This window comes from Schistosoma mansoni, chromosome 4 (genome assembly GCF_000237925.1).
Source record: "Schistosoma mansoni strain Puerto Rico chromosome 4, complete genome".
NCBI classification, from domain to species: domain Eukaryota; kingdom Metazoa; phylum Platyhelminthes; class Trematoda; order Strigeidida; family Schistosomatidae; genus Schistosoma; species Schistosoma mansoni.
Window position 1 is genome coordinate 17,694,128 of NC_031498.1, and position 19,263 is coordinate 17,713,390.

Below are 19,263 nucleotides of genomic sequence, written 5' to 3' on the forward strand. Positions count from 1 at the left end.
TTAGATTACTTACAATCATAGATACCCGATCAATATACTTTGTTGGCATATTTCTTTCATTGTTTATGGTTCGTTGATTTCTCTTAATGGTAGACAATTATGTTATGTCAGAAAAAAATTAAAAATTATTTTAGAAACAGATAAACACTTTTGGTGAGTGTTACATTCTTGCTCAAACAGACGTAAATGAATGTTAATGTATCTGTTCCAATATGAAATATGGTTAGTTGTTTGTTCTAAAACGACCTTCTGAAAAATGATCAAATCTATTTACTTGATTCATATAAACTATATATATTTGTAAATTCACTTGGTATTATTTGCTCGTATCTTCCGATTGTTGTTTAGGACTGCAATCGATCAGTCTCTTGTTGGCATAGGTGTATCCTATGCGGACTGCCTCGATATTGCCTTAAATCACAAGCTGCATGAGCAAATATGAATGGTAGCTAGCAGTGAAATCCAGGACGCGCACTTCGTCATATTTGAGACTCTTCAGCTGGATGTACCCGCACCTCAGAGTTGATGTTCACTCCCATCGTTGTTGATAAAAGCAAATCATACCAAGTGAATTTAAACCTCATCCCATTGCACAAGCAGGTGGCTATCAGAACTCAGTAGCCAAGAGGACAACGCGATGGAGTTTTAAGCGAACGGTACTGGGTTCGAATCCCGGACTGAGCATCATCTCTGAGATGCGGGTACATCCAGCTGACGAGTCTCAAATAGGACGAAACGTGCGTCCTGGATTCCACTGCTATCTACCATCCATATTTGCTTATGTATACTTGTCATAACTATAGAATTTAATTAGAAAGTCAAGTGGTACTTCGTATTGATGGAAAACATGTTGCGGTAAATATGCACGTAGTTTACAAACTAACAAAACAACAATTTAGGAAGTAATCATAAATCAGTTTACAGGTGTAATTCGCTTAGTTTTTCTAGTTTGCCTTATGTTTATTCATGATGTTTCACAGAGATCTTCACAATTCCACAGGCGCATTTCGTTTCAGTTGCACAAAAGCGTTTATTTGATCATCTATTGTTTTTTCTCTTTGAGTAAAAACACAAGTACATGTGTGAATTTTCTTTATATATAACGGTTAAGTCTTCCGTGTAGCTTCTGTAATTGTCCTCATAATAAGTGTTTACCTCAATTTTAAACAAAACTTTCACTTAACCGCTGATTTATTTGTTGAAAATAATTATTATGCCTTATTTACAGTGTAATACTTCTACTTGGTTAGTCATTAGAGTTCATGTTAACTTTTGTTGTTATAAACTTAGAAAACCAATTTATTGTTACCCTCTTTACTGTTAACATTTGATATTATGAGATGGTGGAGACTTTTAGTTCAGGTGAATGATTTTGATGGAGTTTTGTTCTCTAAGCTGAATGGTTCGATCATGGAGCTTCCATCGTTTCTCTGAACGACATCATCAGTACAAACTTCGAGTAGAAATAAAGTGTTCGAATTTTTCCACATATGGCTCACAGCTTGTCCTGTAGATCTCAATGTTGATTGGTTCTTGTTGACCTTAAACCTGTCATTGTTTACTTATTTGTTTTGGTTGTATCTCCCATTAATTTGAATTTCGGCCCTGGTAATGAACCAAGCTTATCAAAGCAACTATAATCCCTGCTTCTCACAAACGACACAAATCTTGCTAAGTACACGAAGCTTCAAAGTCAAAATTTACTGGAACTCATCAATTTATGATTAACAACATATTTTCCACAAAGGGTCGGAAACTCAGATGCGTGACTGAGAGCTTTCAATGGAGTTTTCGGTGAAACGAATGAGATCAGAATCAATGACAAAGACTTACAGGGGATTTATTTACCGCCACCGCTCATTCCCCCCTATTGTTGTATTGGTGACCCTTAAGACGTAGCCTGCCAGAAGTTTCAACCCAACGAACCTGTCGTTAGTTAACACACTTCTGATGACTCGTTAAATTCAGCAGCACCTAGTAGTCTTTCACTAGTATAAGTAGCCTTGTAGTACAACATGACAATGCAAAAAATGTACAGTGAAAATTTCCATTCGTCGTGATCGTGGTCCGCTTTTTTATCTTTTCCGGACTTTCTGTACTCTATAGCAGTCTATTTACTGGAAAGTATACTTGTTTCAGTCGTATTTCAGTTATAAGCCTATTTTAAAATGAAAGGAATGCAATAGACCACTTCAAACAATTCTCATCCGACTTTTGGTGAATTCACTGCTGATTTTTGAGTTTTTTAAAATGTATTTGTTTGACTGACCTAAAACGTTTTTTTTAATATTCACCTCGAAACAAAGGATATAGTAGTGTAATTAATTAGCTGAGATCTGATGTTTTTTGGTAACTAAATTTTTTGGTCTTCTGTTATTTGAAAGTTGTTCAGTAAATTTTATTTTTATGTTTATAATTATCACAAAACACAAGTTTCTTACGTCAATAGTTTTCTACCATTCGGAGTTCTTATTATAAAATCTTGAGATGGACCTTTAGTTGATAACTGTTATTTCTCTTTTTTTTATAGAGAATTCTGAGAAAGTCGTTGGTAGCATGGGATTCTGATGATGACGGACTAATTGAGAATTCAGGTTTTCCTGATCAAACATATGACGTATGGACTGCAAAAGGCCTGACGTAAGTTCTCAATAACACTTACTGAGTCAATCCTCTTTCCCACGTATTGAAACGTAAATCATTGTCAGACTTTAAATTAGAGTATTTCATGTCTAATAATTTCTAGTGTTTGAAATAAGTTAAAGGCAACTGTTTTGTCCTTTTTTTCGGAACTTCTCATCTGTATGCAATTGAAGTTGATCATAAAGCAAAATATCCACCCACTGTCCCGTAGACGTAATTGTTTTTCACCTGTTTCAATTCCTAATGAAGAACTACCTACAAATGGAATGTAACTTTTAAACACTCCATATTGAAACTCTTCATGGTATTATCTTTAAACCAAATTATATTAATACTCCTATCATTTCAAACTATGCAAAATGGTTATTTTGAATATTTTTGAAGTTATTGAATGATATATATTGGTAATCATAACGTGTCAATTTGGACATACTGGTAAATTATGGTAGCAGTAAGATTTTTAACATAATTTTTCAAATGACGCCTGTAGAATGGTATACAAATGTACTCAAAAATTCAGAAATTTGTATAATTATTCACCAGTTACACCAGTTACAGCCCTTGGAAGCTCATATAGCTGAAATATACTACAATAGATAAAATGAGGAATAGGTTATCCACTGATGTGTACTGTTATCGCGTTGTATCATCATTTAACACTGCTAGGCTTACTTGTATAGTGTCAATAAAAAAATTGACTTCTGGAATTTTAAGTTGTATTGGGCCATACACATTCATTTCTCTCATATATCTCAATCTTCAGTTCATGATCCCTACGTACATATCTGTTATTTGCTCTATTACATACACATTTTTGTTGATTTTATTTTTCCAGGTCTGTTTCGAGATGTGACTGCCTAGTGTGACACATTATCGTACGAAGCTATACATGTTTATTGTTCTTTTAAAACGTGGAGATCTACCAGGATAATTTGCTACAAATGAGGTCACTAACTCACCTACTTATTCGTAGTTACTAGTAGTATGGTATACAGCCTTAGAAAATTTAGAGATACCGACTTCAGTTCACTATATTTCATGTGCCACTTTATCTAACAGAAACCAAAAAAGATCATCAATATGTAGTGATAGTTGATTTAGTTTCAGAGCCGAACACGGAAATATTTCACAAACTGTTCAAATGGTTTGTTATTTAACAAAAATATGAATGAATAGCTGTTGGATTGTGTGAACTATGAAGATGTCTAGTTCATCCTAAACGAAATTAATAGCTCTATCAAACATTTATGTTTTGGAAGATTGGTGGGTTTCGATGTGCTTTCTACGAGATCGTTTAGTTATAAAACCTTGTTTTTAGCTAACTAACTTTCAGTCTGATTATAAGATATACCACTTGTATTTGTTACCCTTTTTAATTCCCTTAATATGAAAATGATTTTTAGCGCTGTATAGGAGGACTATGGTGGTGTTTTGTTCATCTCGATGAATGGTTCAGTCACGAGGCATTAATCATCTCCCCATAAATGATCACCAAGATACATTTCATTTGAATGACAGCTCATCATACAGAAAATGTGACTAATACTTATTAGTAAATCTGATGCCCGTTTCAGATATGTATTTGAATTATTCATTGAATCTAGAACTTACGTATTTTCGGGCGTTTTTGCATACCAAACTTTCAGGAGAGTCGTTTTCCTCTTTCATTTTTAGTAAAATAGTCATATCAAGCATTCGTACAACGTATCCGCTCCTTTATAGGTCACATTTAATTGCATGAGCTTTTATTCCGTATATCAAATTTAACCGTTGTTAATATGATAGCTTTCGGGCTATTTTAAAACAAAATATGTTCTTGTATGTTTAACTAATTTGTAATTGCTTAGATAATAACTATTTACATGATTGACAGGATTTTACTCGTCTGAGTATTTTTGCGAACTGTAAACGTTTTGAGTTGACTATACTGTAACATCAGGCATAACTGACACTTTTGTAATTGAATTAAATATTGCTTTCGTATCATTCTTTAGTGCTTACACTGGTGGCATGTGGCTCTCTTGTCTATATGCTACATTTGATATGCTCTCTTGGTGTTTAAAAAGTGATTCACCTGTATATGATCAAATAGTTAATAATACAGATGATACTCAACGTTCTTGGAGTGAAATTAAAGATGAAGTTCAAACACTATTCACTAAAGCACGCGATTCATACAATGCCAAACTATGGACAGGTAGATAGTTTTAATTTTCAAATAAAATAATTTCTCTATTTCATTGAAGAAAAATATTCGATCGAAGGTGATTGTTAGTATCTCAGTCCTGACTAAATGCACTTTGCACTGTTAAGCTGTATGACTATCATATCTGTATTGTTGTTTGTCATTATACAACTTGAGTAGTAGACTGATAATTTAGAAATTGCTTAATTCCAAAAATAGTACCACATATTGAGTGTATATATTACTGTACACCTGTTGGTATTCATAACTAAGATTATGATTAGTTAAAGGATTATCTTTAAAGATTCATGCATTGAAAGTGAAGAATTTTTAGACTTTAATGCACTTCTAGTTCTCTGCTAATCACTGTATTATAAAATCACCTTTTTACCACAGAAAATTTTCTTTTTATTTTAACATACTAACTTACCTTATGCATATATTCTTTGTGATGTAGTGTGTATAAAATGTAGATTTATATGATAGGTATCATCACCAAGGTTTGACTTGATGATTTTAAATAAATTGTGCATTGGGTAGATTATTATCAGTAAAAATAATATGGATCTAACATCCCAGTGATTAGCCCGACCGTTGCTGTTATCTTGACATGGTGATCGGGCTTGCCAATCGTGATGAACCAATAAAGCTATACTCTTTAGAACAATATTTTCTCAAGGTCCTTCCATGCCAGATAGGTCGGTTGAAGAGCGCTAAGACTAAAAGCAGCAAAATCAAGGTTTAAGAGCGAAGTCGCAATGATGATTGAACAGATGTGTAACAACAGTAAGCTGTTTGCTTCAGACAATCAGCATAACAGCGATGCTGCCTTCCCACAAGGAGGAGTGGGGTTAGAATAGGCCTACCCTATAAATGCACACCTCACCTTATCCCACGGATTTCCGTCTCCGGCGGTAAGGTCTCAACAAGCACGGAGCTAACACGAAAGTTACTTACAAAAAGGTCGTGTGTGACCGACCTCAAGCAGTTATCCGTTAGGCACTGCGGTCACACTCTCTTTCCTCCCTTAAACCGTGAGATTAAAATCACTTTATACCTTTTCTTTCTACAAACTAATTCTTTCTTTCCGTATTATATCCTTATACACAATCTTTCTTTTATATATTAGTGCCATTGAAGTAAATACTTCTATAAATTCGGTGTTCATCTTGTTGCGCTGATGAGGTGTGGCAACTTAGACCGATGCATATGTGTGCCTGGTCCTACGGTATTGCTGACTGACATGGAGTTTGACGTTTACTCATTTTTCATTATCTACATGCTACCTTCATTTTGCTTTTCTCAACCGATCTTTGACAGATGTAGTATTCTTATAACTGCCTAGTTTATTACTCGTCAATTGCTGACTACTAATAAGAAGTACATTTAAGACACTGTCATTCTCAGTATACTATTTTTTTCACATTAAGTGGATATTTAGAGTTTTTCACAATGTAAAATCCCTTTCTTATGTAGTCAGTCATAAAGAAAAAGGTATGTACTCCATCGATCGGTATTGCATTTAATAAGGTGTATGCAACTTTAACCATTAAAAGAAAAGATCTTAAGATCATGGTTTGATGTTTGTTGTATTAGCACGTATGTTTAGTTCGTGTAAATACTATTATTTACAGTATTAGTAGTAGTCACTATAGGGCGAATTCGAGCTCGGTACCCGGGGATCCCACTCATTTCTTTATAACTATGTATTTATATGGTTAAGAATTTTTAAGGAATGTGTATCATAAAAATACTTGCTTTTAGTCTTCTAAGCTAATTAAAATCACTGTAAATGATATTTGAATAATACTACTAACAGTAATTTGTCATAATTCAGTGAAAACGAACAATCTCGATTGTAGATATCTACTATTTTAAGTTAAATGATCAATACATAATGTTCACTAACATTAAGTAATATACGTCTTCTCTATCACCAATATTTTACTCAAATCGTAGTTTTTCACGAATGTCAAAACTGTTTATTACTTCACTATTACCATGTTAATAACAACCTGATTGTGTTATACACATTTGTAATGTAGATCTTACTATTATTAGTTAAGAAAAACTACTATAAATTGCGGTGTATTTTTATAATCTAACTGTTAAAATTTATCTATCAGTGTTCAATGATCCCTCTAGCGGGAATTACTTTCAATTCAAAGTGTTTCCTGTCAACTGGAATTTCATAATAATACTTTATTACATGAAACCAAACACTGCGTTAGGGTTATCACCTTGTTTAGAATTAAAGCTAGAAAAAAAGTAATAGACGATTGAGTATAAGAACAAAGTTGGAAGGCTTAGATATCCTTTAAACATCAAAGCAATATTACACGAGTAAATGAGAAAAGACTCTATTAATATCGCTCTGTGTATTATTGTGGGTTTCAATGAGTTCAAAAGCTGGCTTTTGATTACAGTATATAGCCTCTATGTAATATGAGTTCTCACGCATTTTTGGTGTACTCAAAAAGACTGATCTGATAGAACTACCTTTAATCTCATTTTTTGTTGCATAAACTGTCAAAACGTTTGGTTTCAGTGATTTTCAGTGTCATGAAGCTTATGGAAGTCAGTGTTGAGTGACAGTAAATACTGTTTCTGATCAAGCAAATAAACTTTGATTATCTTCAGCTTATACGATGGTCAATTCCTAATACTCATATTGAGGCACTTTAACTTTGGTATGCCTTTGTTTTACAGTAATCAGTCTTACGTACAAAATCTCCTTATGAAATAAGATGGACCAATTCGTCCCACTATTTGTGGTAAGTTCACATAGGTTCCTATTGTTTTAGTAAGACTACTGTCTGTTTACTTGCTGTAAAATACAGCAATGTGTGCTTCTCCTAGTTACAAATAGACTGAGTGACCATACGTTATCGACATTAAGACGACATGGTCTTTATTATGTAAGTTCTAAAGCATTTCTTCGAATAGCATATCTACGTCATTGCTGTATACTTTCTTTGACTTGTCTCAAAAATGCTACTAGATGTATAGTTACTAATAGATAACAAAATCTAGATTCTTGGCTCATAGTAGTTCATAAAGTCTGGTTTTTCTTCTACTACTAAAGGTCCAGTTGATATCGATGATCAATAAATAGAGCTAATCAATGGATACCGTTTCGTTGGTAAATTTGTTAAAGTATTTATTCTCAGTTTAGGAGTTTCAATCTTTTCTCTTTTTACTCTTAAGGTTCGTATTACGCTTTCCAAACATACTGTACTCCTAGACGTGAAGTTATTATGGCCGATCAATTAAGCGGATATTGGTTTTCCCGTATTACTGGAGTGCCACCGAACTTGGTATGTTTCGGGAAGTAAAATTAACCGTCACTTGTTTGAGAAATCACATTGATTTTTCATGTATACAAACCCCGTCTGGTTATAAGTGGGAGGAAACTGTTCGACATGATGACGGAAATATTTGATTGAAATCAAATGGAACGTCATTCGACACTCAGTGAGGTTCAACAAAATACAATCACATTTCTAAAAATTATCTGTCATCGTCTCAGCATGCATTTGAGAAGCATTAAATCTCATAATGACTAGGTTAAACTAGGACTATTGAAATCTCAGTTAATGGGAACCAAGCCATTCATAAAGGGCAGTGAACTTTAAATCGAATCGAGTCCTTGTCGTACAAACTATCCATTTATTTCGTGATAACCGTTTGCTTTCGTGTATTTAGATGTTTTTGATGCTTCCGATCTGTGCATAAAATCTAGTGTTACAGGAATTCGGTTTTATGGAAAACATTTATGATATGGTGTACAAAGTGATACAGAACATTTGTAACTCAGAATGAGGATTTCGGATGCGTTTTGTTCTTTGAACTGGATGGTTTAGTCAAAAGATAAACGATTAACAACTGTAAAACCACAGACCAAGTTAGAGGTGAAAACCATCCATGTGCACATACAAACAATGAGCATATATTTATAGGCAAGAACTAACGAAATTCCAAATCAACAAAATAAGCTGTTGGTCAATTGTGAAAAAGGTTTAATAGCTCTCCTCCTTTTGGAGTTTGTACTGTAATGTTTGAAAGGAAAATGAAGGTTTCAAAATCAAACCATTCAGGTCAGGAAGCAAATCACTTACAAGATCTACAAAGTGAACATACAGGAGGAAGATGCAACATCACATGTGGACAACGCCCCAGCCAAAGACTCACTAACGTTACAAAAACCGGTTAATAATTTTTTAAACTCTTTCGCATATGTCCTTATGTGAACTCGACCAAATACGAACATTGTTATAAATCACCAGGTTACTTCAAAGAATAAGTCAAATAAAACAGTTAAGATATAGCGTTGTTGAGTGACTTTGTGTCATGATTAACTGTTACGATTTTATGTCCTCTTTCTTATAGTTTGTGGAATTATGAAGATAGCAGAGCCATATGACTATTTGATAAACTAAGAAAGCAAGGTGAGAGTTCTAAACTAACCTGAATTTCTGGGAATCTCTGTAGTGCTATGATACGTTTAAACAACTACTTTTTTACATATTTTATTTCTTCTTAGCTTGAAGAACATAACTAAAATCCTAATCCAAGTTTTTGTTAAACTGTTTAAAAAATGAGCTGCGTCGATACTATGAATTTTATTTCACGCATTGCCATATTTTTTGACACTCATGACTCTGCTGTAGGCTATTTTTCATTCTATTTGGGCTTTGTACAATAAATATCATTAGTAAAAGCTCGAATGCTCCGTCGAAATAATTCATGTTCTTTATTCTCCAGATTTTACCCAAAAATCATGTAGTGAAAACCCTACAGACAATTTCGAATTGCAATTGGCATGGCATAAAAAATGGCACTATAGGTGCAATTAACGGTTGTCTTCCAGTCTGTAAACCTGACCTTAGTAGTGTTCAAGCAGAAGAATTTTGGGTCGCTGTAAACTACTCACTTTCTTCTCTTATGATAGCCGAGGTATGGAACGATTTTGCTATTTAATTGTCAAGATTTATTTCCTTGTTAATATTTAATATATTTAGTTGTATACAATCCGGTGTTTTGATGAATATCCATCACCTTTAGTTCATATCAAAGTTATGCGAAACCCTTAATGTATAAGTCACGCTATTTCCTACCTTGATTAGTCAGTTGAATAAGGTCTCTGATCTTCATATGTGTACCACACAATTTCATCATTTGACTCCTAAATTTCATTAACGTATTGTTTGATTCTACTTAGTGGACATTCCGTCGTCTTATAACATAGAAAAAGTTAACTTCCTTATACAAATCTATCACTAAATAAGTAAAAACACTGATCTTTTTTCATTTTGCTACTTATCCACCTTTCTTTGTATTTGAACATATTTACGTGCATATTATACTGTTTTTACAATGAATACTATAGTATTAATGACGAAATTATTTCTCCACTAGTTGACTTGCTAATCTGTCGTCAGGATAGTGTTTAAAAGTCGATTTTGGATAGCTAGTTTCGAAGATTAATGACAAGTATGTCTTATTACAGGAGCATTCGCAATAATTGCCGTCTTTGTATACAGTGATAATAATTTTGTACTGTAACACTGCGGGGGATGTTTGTAAGCAATATAAAAAACTAAAGCCTTCAGTTTATTCAGTATTGTTGGTTAGACAAATTCAATATTTCAGATGCATTTTAACCAATTAAATGTATTAATCACATACCTTTGATGCTTATCTACATGTAAACAGTATCCAACTCACCATATTGTAATATCGATAATAGGATTTCACGTAGTTTTAGAATGCTAGCGATATAGTTAAAGCGCTTGATTTTCAGCCAGTAGGTGGCATATTTGAACCCTAATCCAGCTATAGTGATTCGAGAGATTAATTAGTATCACCAGCCCCATACATAGCGAAATACGTGGTAAAATTTATGTGCTTGTTAAATGAGCTGTACTTCAATAGTAAAAAACAGTAATATAGTCTAAAAAGAACGTATAGGATAGGAGAATGTTGAACATCGAATGATATGAAGTGCAACGTTTAGAGAAAGATAAAAAACGAATGTATCTGCGACTAATTTAAGCCCATATAACCTAGTATATACAACTACAGACCACACTCTACTCCTAGAAATGTTCATCTACCGACACCGCTCAGTCCGACAGTCTTGAAGTTATGTCGAGAAAAGCGGACTTTTTATCACCTTTACATGAAGTCAGTCTAAAATTTTCTAATAATTATTTTACTTTTTTTCTGTTAGGGAATGATTGACGAGGGGTTGGCTCTCGGCGAAAAATGCTACGACACTATCTACAATCTTTACGGATTACAATACCAGACACCTGAAGCATACATGTCTGATGGTCGTTTTCGTTGTCCTGGATATATGCGGGCACTGGCTATTTGGAGTATTCAACAGGCATTAGAATTCACCAACATATACAAGTACTCAGACGCTTCAGAATTTAATGCTACATTTACAAACATTTAGGCTTGTAAATAGTGAAGATAATTCAGTAAGCAAGCAATTGTACTTAAATTTATACTGTAAGCCATACTGATCCTTCGTTTATTTGTTTGTTACATTTCGAGTACTTTATTTTTTATTACTCTGCTCTTACATTAGTAAAAAATAGATTGACGTTATAATTACCTTACATTTTTCTTTTATAGATGATTCTGGTGACTTACCTTAGTTAATTGACTTTCTTCAAATCCTGCTTCTTTCTATATTCTGTCGAAGATAATTTTGATAACTTTTTTATCTTAACATTCATAACGTAAAAAGCTATTACTTTTTTCTGGATAAAAGTAGAACATTTACTTTATTATAGTGAAAATTCCCGTTTTGACATATATATATATATTTTCTTCGCTCGATTCGTTCCTTTTTTTATTTACTAAGTATTAAATTTCCATATACATATATATATTTCAACAACGATATCATAATGATGTAACTGTATTTGCTTTCATAAAGAACTACAAAAAATAGCTTTTATTTGCTCTATGTATCCCGTTGAAACAGGTGACCGTTGCTGTGATTGTTTAATATACTCTTCCGCATTTATCTAGCTCCTGAAATAGTATCCGTCTTCATGAATCTGTAACCGCGACTTTGATTGTATACTGTTGTTTTCTTTTTTATCAGTGAGTGCTTTTCCGTCATGGTAAACACTCAGACCAATTGTTCACTTTATTTAAAGCTAGATTTAACATTTTATTCTCCTTCACGGGGCTTTGTCTTTTAACATCCTTTTAAAACTCGATATGCATTCCAGTGGAAAACAGTATTGGAGTTCAGGAAGGAAGCAGTCCGTTTTACCTTCCCTAGAATTTTGAAGCAACGTATTAGTGCTACATTACTGCTTGACTGCGCGTCCGTATAACCTGCCTGACGCATATCTAACTGGCGTTCAGTAGGTGTAACACTACTTCAACCTCAAATACACTTTGGTGTACACTCATTGAAAGTAAGGGACAAAGTCTTTGATGTTAACTTGAGTCAGATAATCATGAATTTATTTATTTTAACACATAAACATTGGTACAAGAAGGCACCAAATAGATATGCGCCACATAGATCATTCGATTTGTGTGAGAGCTGAAAAACTGCCCTGGTGCCCAAGTCGAAGCAGGTGGTTTTCTTTATGGGGCCACTCCCCGAGCCTTTGACCTAAAGGTTTAATCCGCAAGGCAGTGGAGCAACGTAAACAGATACGGTCCCAACAATTAGTTCATACGCCATTTGTTCTTTCATGATCCTGGAGCCCATGTGCACTATTAGTTTGGAATCATGGTTTTCCAACTCCCCTATGTGGAATCTCCGTGTCCACCGACTCGGTTAAAGTGCCGGACATTCTCTTTTCGTCCTTTCAATTTCTGAAAGCCAACGCAAAATTACCTGGCACACGAGGGCATATTATATAATCATGAAAGGATGGTTGCAAGCTTTAAATCGCTATCAACAGGAACGTAGAAACTCATTGCGGATTTTTTTCCGTCCGGTAGCTATTTGGATAATGGGAACCAAGTTCAAATTTCAAAATAATAAATTTGAGTAAATAATTATGAGAAATTATTCGTACTCGTGCTTCTTATGTATTGAGTGCTTAATTACTGAATAAAAATTAGATTTATTATTAATGGACGTCAATTTAATCATTCTTCATGTATTAATCTGTCTTGGTCTATTTTTTGGCCCTACGTATGTAAACGACTCCGCCTGTGGCCCCCACGGGGGATACTGCCGGTCCCAAGCCCAGATAAAGGAGGAGGTTCGGGCATGAGGTTAACGACGTTATTCCATAGAAGACTAACTCACTAACATTACACTAACCATAAAGAATTATTTAAACTCTGCCCTGGGAGTCAGAAAGTCTTTATTTGGAAGAGTTATGACGCTTCATGGTGAAAGATGAGTTCCTTCGGAATTCACGAGGCCGATGTCGCTTCTGACAACCAGAATAACCATTTATTTAGCTACCAGGAATTCTCGTACAATGTGAATCTTGCAAATCGCTGCAGATATGAGGTGATACAACCTGGAGGTGCTTGGAATCAGTGAAACACATTGGACACAGGTTGGACAACAAAACCTATCTTTAAGGTAGCTTCTATTATACTCCGGCCATTAAGAAGAAAATTCTTCACATACACAACGCGTTGCACTGATGCTATCCAAACAAGCACAAAAAGCACTTATAGGATAGGAATCCCATGGATTAAGAATCATCAAAGCCTCCCTCAAAACAAAGAGAGAGGGAATTACAATGAACGTCATTCAATGCTATGCGCCTGCCAACGATTACAATGAAGACGTTATAGATCAATTCTATGATAGGCTGAAGTCAATCGTTGAGAAATGCCCAACAAAGTACTTGACCAATCTGATGGGAGACCTAAATGCCAAGTTTAAAAATGATAACACCGGATACGAAGACATCATGGGACTACATAGACTAGGAGAAAGGAACGAAAATGGTGAGAAATTTGCAAACCTATGTTCCTTCAACAAACTTGTCATAGGCCTACACAAAGCCACATGGACTTGACCAGATCACACTATACAGGAGCAAATCGACCATATCTGCATCAACAAAAAGTCCAGGAGGACGATGTAACATCCAGAAGAGGAGCTGACATAGCATCAGATCACCACTTGTTGGTCACCAAGATGAAATTAAAACTAAAGAAGCACTGGGCAACATCACAAAAGTTTAATACGGCTTTTCTTCGGGATACTGACAAACTCAACAAATTCAAGATAGCTCTCAACAACAAGTTTCAGGATTTTCATGATCTACTCAATGGAGAGGGAACTACCATGGAGAGCAACTAGAAAGGGATCAAGGAGGCAATCACCTCAACATGTCATAAGGTTCTGGGCCACAAGAAGCACCATCACAAGTAATGGATCACTGTTGATACACTGGATAAGATTGAAGAAACGAGGAACAAGAAGGCAACGATCAATGCCAGCCGAACAAGAGCAGAAAAAGCCAAGGCACAAGCTGAATACACAGACGTAAACAAGCAAGTGAAGGGGAGCATCAGAACCGACAAACGTAAATATGTGAAAGATTTAGCAATGACGGCGGAAAAGGCTACATGAGAAAACATGAGACAACTGTATGATACAACAAAGAACCTCGCTGGAAATTACCGTAAACCAGAACGACCGATGAAAAGCAAGGAATGTAAGTTAATGACCAACATTAAAGAACAACGGAACAGGTGGGTAGAACACTTCAAAGAACTCTTGAATGGACCGGCTTCACTCAACCTACCCAACATCGAAATAACACACACGAACCTGCCGATCAATGTTGGCCCACCAACAATTGAAGAGATGAGCGCGGCCATCAGACAAATCAAGAGCGGCAAAAGCAGTGGGATCAGACAACATTCCAGCAGAGGCACTGAAAGCAGAAGTAGCGGCAACTGCAAAGATACTCAAAATTCTTTTCAGTAAGATTCGGGATGAAGAACAAGTACCAACAGACTGGGAAGAAGGACACCTGATCAAGATACTAAAGAAAGGCGATCTTAGCAAGTGTTATAAATACAGGGGCATCACTCTTCTCTTAATACCAGAAAAAGTCTTCAACAGGGTGTTGTCAAACAGAGCCCCCAAATGCCCTGGTACGGCCGAGAGTGGGGAGAGTCCTCTCTCCTTCTCGAAATGCTCTCACATGGCCACGCGAATATATAGCCTCTACCAGGGAAGTCCTACTCACTGCCTTCTCGTGGCGGGGGTATTGTTCACAAAAGTGAGAGGACGAAAAGCGAATGTCCGGCGCTTTAACCGGGTTGGTGGATGTGGAGGATCCACCTAGGGGGATTGGAAAACCCTGATTCCAAACCAATGGTGTATATGGGCTCCAGTATCCTGAAGGAACGAATGGCGCATGAACCAACTGTTGGTCACCGGCTACCATGGGACTGCATCTCCTTACGATGCTCCACTGCCTTGTGGACTAGACCTTCAGGTCAAAGGCTCTGGGTGTGGCCCCCTAAGAAAACCACCTGCTTCAGTCTGGGCACCTGGGCAGTATCACAGCCCTCACACAAATCAAATGAGATTTGTGAGGCGCATATTTATCTGGTGCTTCCTTGTACCAATATTTATGTGTTTAAATAAATAAATAAATGTCAAACAGAATGATGGACTCTGTAGACGCCCAACTTCGAGACCAACAGGCTGAATTCCGTAAGGGGCAATCGTGCACAGACCAAATCGCAACTCTACGGATCATTGTGGAACAATCAATTAAGTGAAATTTACCACTCTACATCAACTTCATTGACAATGAGAAAGCATTTGATAGCGTCGACAGGACAACACTGTGGAGGCTTCTTCGACACTACGGCGTGCTTGAGAAGATAGTCAAAATCATACAGAATTCCTATGATGGATTAAACTGCCAAATCGTGCATGGAGGACAACTCACTGATTCGTTCGAGGTAAAGACCGGTGTCAGAGAAGGTTGCTTACTCTCTCTCTCCTGGTGATCGACTGGATCATGAAGACGTCAACATATGGGGGTAAGCACGGGATACAGTAGACAGCTAGGATGCAGCTGGACGATTTAGACTTCGCAGATGACCTGGCCCTTCTATCACATACGCAACAACAAATGCAGGAGATGACCAGTGTAACAGTAGCCTCAGCAGAAGCAGATCTCAACATAAACAAAGGGAAAAGGAAGACTCTTCCATACAATACAGCATGCACCAATCGAATTACACTTGAAGGAGAAGCTTTGGAGGATGTGAAAACCCTTACAAATGTGGGCAGCATCATTGATGAACACGGTGGATATGATGCAGATGTGAGGGTGTGGATCGGCAAAGCAAGAGCAACATATTTACAATTGAATAGCATCTGAAACTCAAAACAATTGTCAACCAACACCAAGATCAGAATGTTTAATACAAATGTCAAGATAGTTCTACTGTATGTGGCGGAGACGTATAGAACTACGAAAGCCATCATCCAGAAGATACAGGAGTTTATTAATAGTTGTCTACGCAAAATGCTTCGGATCTGTTGGCCAGACATCATCAGCAACAACCTACTGTGAGAGAGAACGAACCAGATTCCAGTGGAGGTAGAAATCAGGAAGCGCTGGAAGTGGATAGGACACACATTGAAGAAAGCAGCCGACTGAGTCACAAGACAAGCCCTCTCGTGGAATCCTGAAGGCCAAAGAACGCATTACGCCGAGAAATGGAAACATGAGAATGAACAACTGGTTAGAACTAGAAAGGAAGGCCCATGGCAGAGTGGGTTGGAGAATGCTGGTCGGTGGCCTATGCTCCATTGGGGGTAACCGGTGTAAGTGAAAAAGTGTATTACGCGAAAACGTCGACAAGACTATCCAAAAAATTTCAGCCAAAAACAGTCAGTAAAGTCGGCAGGTGTGTTTCTGAAAACTTTTACGAGTTAAACAAGTTGTTTGAAGTTAGGTGGTATATGTATGAAGCAAGTATTTGATCACAAAACTCGAGGCATTGGTCGCGTGTGAATCTCCTGAGTGAGTAATCTACAAGTCGGGGGTGAGATGTTAGGTAGAAATGGACATTTCTTTGGTGCCTCACAAACAGTTGTCGACTGGAGAATGTGTTACACATGTTCGAAGACGACAGGCATCAGAGTATGAAATCATTGGCTGCCATTGAGTCGCATTGGTAAGTGTTGATTCCTCGCTTGGGATCTATAGGATAACTATTTTGGTAATATGGCCTAAAGCTGTTGACAGTTGACTTCATACTTTGTCTTCCCTTAAATCTTACGTTTAAATTCAACCTCATTTATTTCTTTCGAACCATACTTTTCAAGTCCGGCTTTTTACACTAGTGGATGTTGACATTTCCCTATTTTTAGGATTGAGTGAGAACGGCTGGTGTAGAGAAATGACACGCCACCAACTGCGCTTGAAACAGACCTGACAGCTATCCTTCAAGACTTGATCTTTTATGAAAAAAAAACTTCTGACCAATTTCTCACTGATTTAACTAGGTATGGCAACCATGATACGAGTGCTCACACTTTGGATTTTAAATGCTAGTATTTCTATTAGTGATCAGATAGTCTGTATTTTTACTATTAATTGTAGTAAGGAATGCCTATGACAATAATCAAGATAGGAAACTGAAAAATGGTGTTAGTTGTGGCGCTTAGTTTCCTCAGCTAATAAAGCACCAAGACAACTAGATGCAGAGGACCTTACGATTCATACGACACTATTCGCAATATATCCTCAGGATGTAAAGATCCTCAATACTTTCTAACCTGAACTTTCGACTCAATGAAAACCTATTAATAACTTGTACGTAGAGCTGAACCACTTTCATGTCTTATATAGTATTCCATCCAGATTTTTATACTAAACTTCTTTCACGTCGAAATTGGCAAAACAAGACTAGTTTATTACTTACTGGCTGGAAGCTTTAGCTAATAAGCAACTGATGCAACTATCTTAAATGTTTTCTCGTCATGTCTACCCGTGCGAAAAAGGGTTTTATTAAAGTGTATGATAAGCGAATTTAAGGTTGAGGGAAGATTGAGATCTTCAGACTTGAAAGAGAAACTGGGAGCTGACAAAGATGAATACCGGCTAACATTCGCCAGAACTAATATTAATCCTTTTAGTCAATCATGGTTAAAGTAGGATCTAGTGCAAATCTGCGTCATCCGAGTTAACACCTCAAAGCGGACTTGGTTTCCATAGAATAGCGAACGATCGCTAAGTGATGTAGCCCAAACTGATCATAAGGATAATTTGGACCAAAGAACCAGTGAGACATTTTAGAAACAGATAAACACTTTTGGTGAGTGTTACATTATTGCTCAAACAGACGCAAATGAAAAAGAATCAGTAAGACATCACCGGTTGAGAGGGTCGGATATCAGATGTATGCATGCTGATCGGTATCAGTATTTACCATTCACTTCACCACCTAAAAGGATATGTCGAGGAAGTTGAAAAGAGGAGAGCGTAGCGTTAAAGTCTAGAAGTTTGCATTCCGCAGAGTACCAAACTACTGAAACACACTACTACACGTATTGTCTTTCACTGATACCTCTAACGTGAAATCAGGTCTCCAAGCTAACCGGCGTTCTGTTTTTACTTAAATTTGCCGTGTATTGGAAAAAATCACTACAAGATTAAGGGTCTTAATTTTTTACTAAGTACAAAAGTTTGAAAGTAAGTATATGAGGTTAAGGCAGGTAATATGTGTTGAAACAATAAAACGTCCATACAAAGCAAAATACTTGAGTGATCTCAAAGGTCAAATTTCATTATATATACATATATATGATAAAATCTGACTATATGTATACATATAGTTCCAGTAGTTCTAATAAGGTAGTTATTTCACACTGAATCGAGCTGTTTAGTCACTAACTATGGCCTTTTGATAGCGTATAAACATCTGTTAGCAGGATATGGTACTTCCTAGATGTCCATGCCAGGATAGCAGACCAGTGTAGGGAGGACAACGACCATAAATCTGACCGAAAGGATGACATTTCTAAGAGGTGTTAGTCTAACAGCTAACTTACGGCGGTATTTTATTTCATTGTATAAATTCCCCACAAGCACTACTGAAGAGAGAACTGACCCAACTATACCCAGCAACATGTACCGTCGAAGGATATATGGCCACACTCTCCAGTGTCCTCTAAGTAACTGGATGTCAACATATAATCCAACAGACCCAAACAGAACTGGAAATAAAAACGATAGGACCCACTTGAAAATGAGCAACAAACTGCAGTTTCCACATCTCTAACTGTGATATAAAATATATTGAAGCATACTCCAACCAAGATACCAATAACCTGGTAAACTGATTTTATCTTTACATTTCGTTGAACATTAAATCCTAATGGTGAAGATAACATATGATGTTTGTAAATGACGACCTCGGTAAGTGCTACCTAGACCCCAAAA

The 19,263-nt window shown here is 36.4% G+C and overlaps 2 protein-coding genes and 1 non-coding gene across 4 annotated transcripts in view; 2 read left to right on the plus strand and 1 right to left on the minus strand.

Annotated features, from left to right (window-relative positions):
* The window catches only part of Smp_155750.1 (bile acid beta-glucosidase-related), a gene marked incomplete at its 5' end in the record, with an annotated part of 29,267 nt that extends 17,588 nt beyond the window's left edge, over window positions 1–11,679 (plus strand). Inside the window, 5 exons of one of the 2 annotated variants that reach the window (XM_018797022.1) lie at window positions 2,531–2,640; window positions 4,638–4,840; window positions 8,036–8,145; window positions 9,593–9,784; window positions 11,061–11,679. In XM_018797022.1, the coding sequence (XP_018652106.1) occupies window positions 2,531–2,640; window positions 4,638–4,840; window positions 8,036–8,145; window positions 9,593–9,784; window positions 11,061–11,291 (846 nt within the window). In that variant the 3' untranslated portion in view covers window positions 11,292–11,679. Of the gene's footprint in view, window positions 1–2,530; window positions 2,641–4,637; window positions 5,262–8,035; window positions 8,146–9,592; window positions 9,785–11,060 lie in introns of those variants that run through there. The other variant, XM_018797023.1, reaches the window with a different exon arrangement.
* Window positions 614–684, plus strand: Smp_tRNA_00633_Pseudo_TTT.1.1. Its single transcript has one exon. It is a non-coding gene (tRNA).
* A 6,943-nt stretch (window positions 11,680–18,622) lies between the features above and the next one.
* On the minus strand, window positions 18,623–19,263 carry Smp_155760 (hypothetical protein). Its single transcript, XM_018797024.1, has 3 exons — window positions 19,064–19,263; window positions 18,873–19,037; window positions 18,623–18,841 (listed from the first exon to the last, which is right to left on the minus strand). Exons 1-3 carry the CDS (start codon window positions 19,212–19,214, stop codon window positions 18,711–18,713), a joined length of 447 nt encoding a protein of 148 aa, XP_018652107.1. The 5' UTR covers window positions 19,215–19,263; the 3' UTR covers window positions 18,623–18,710.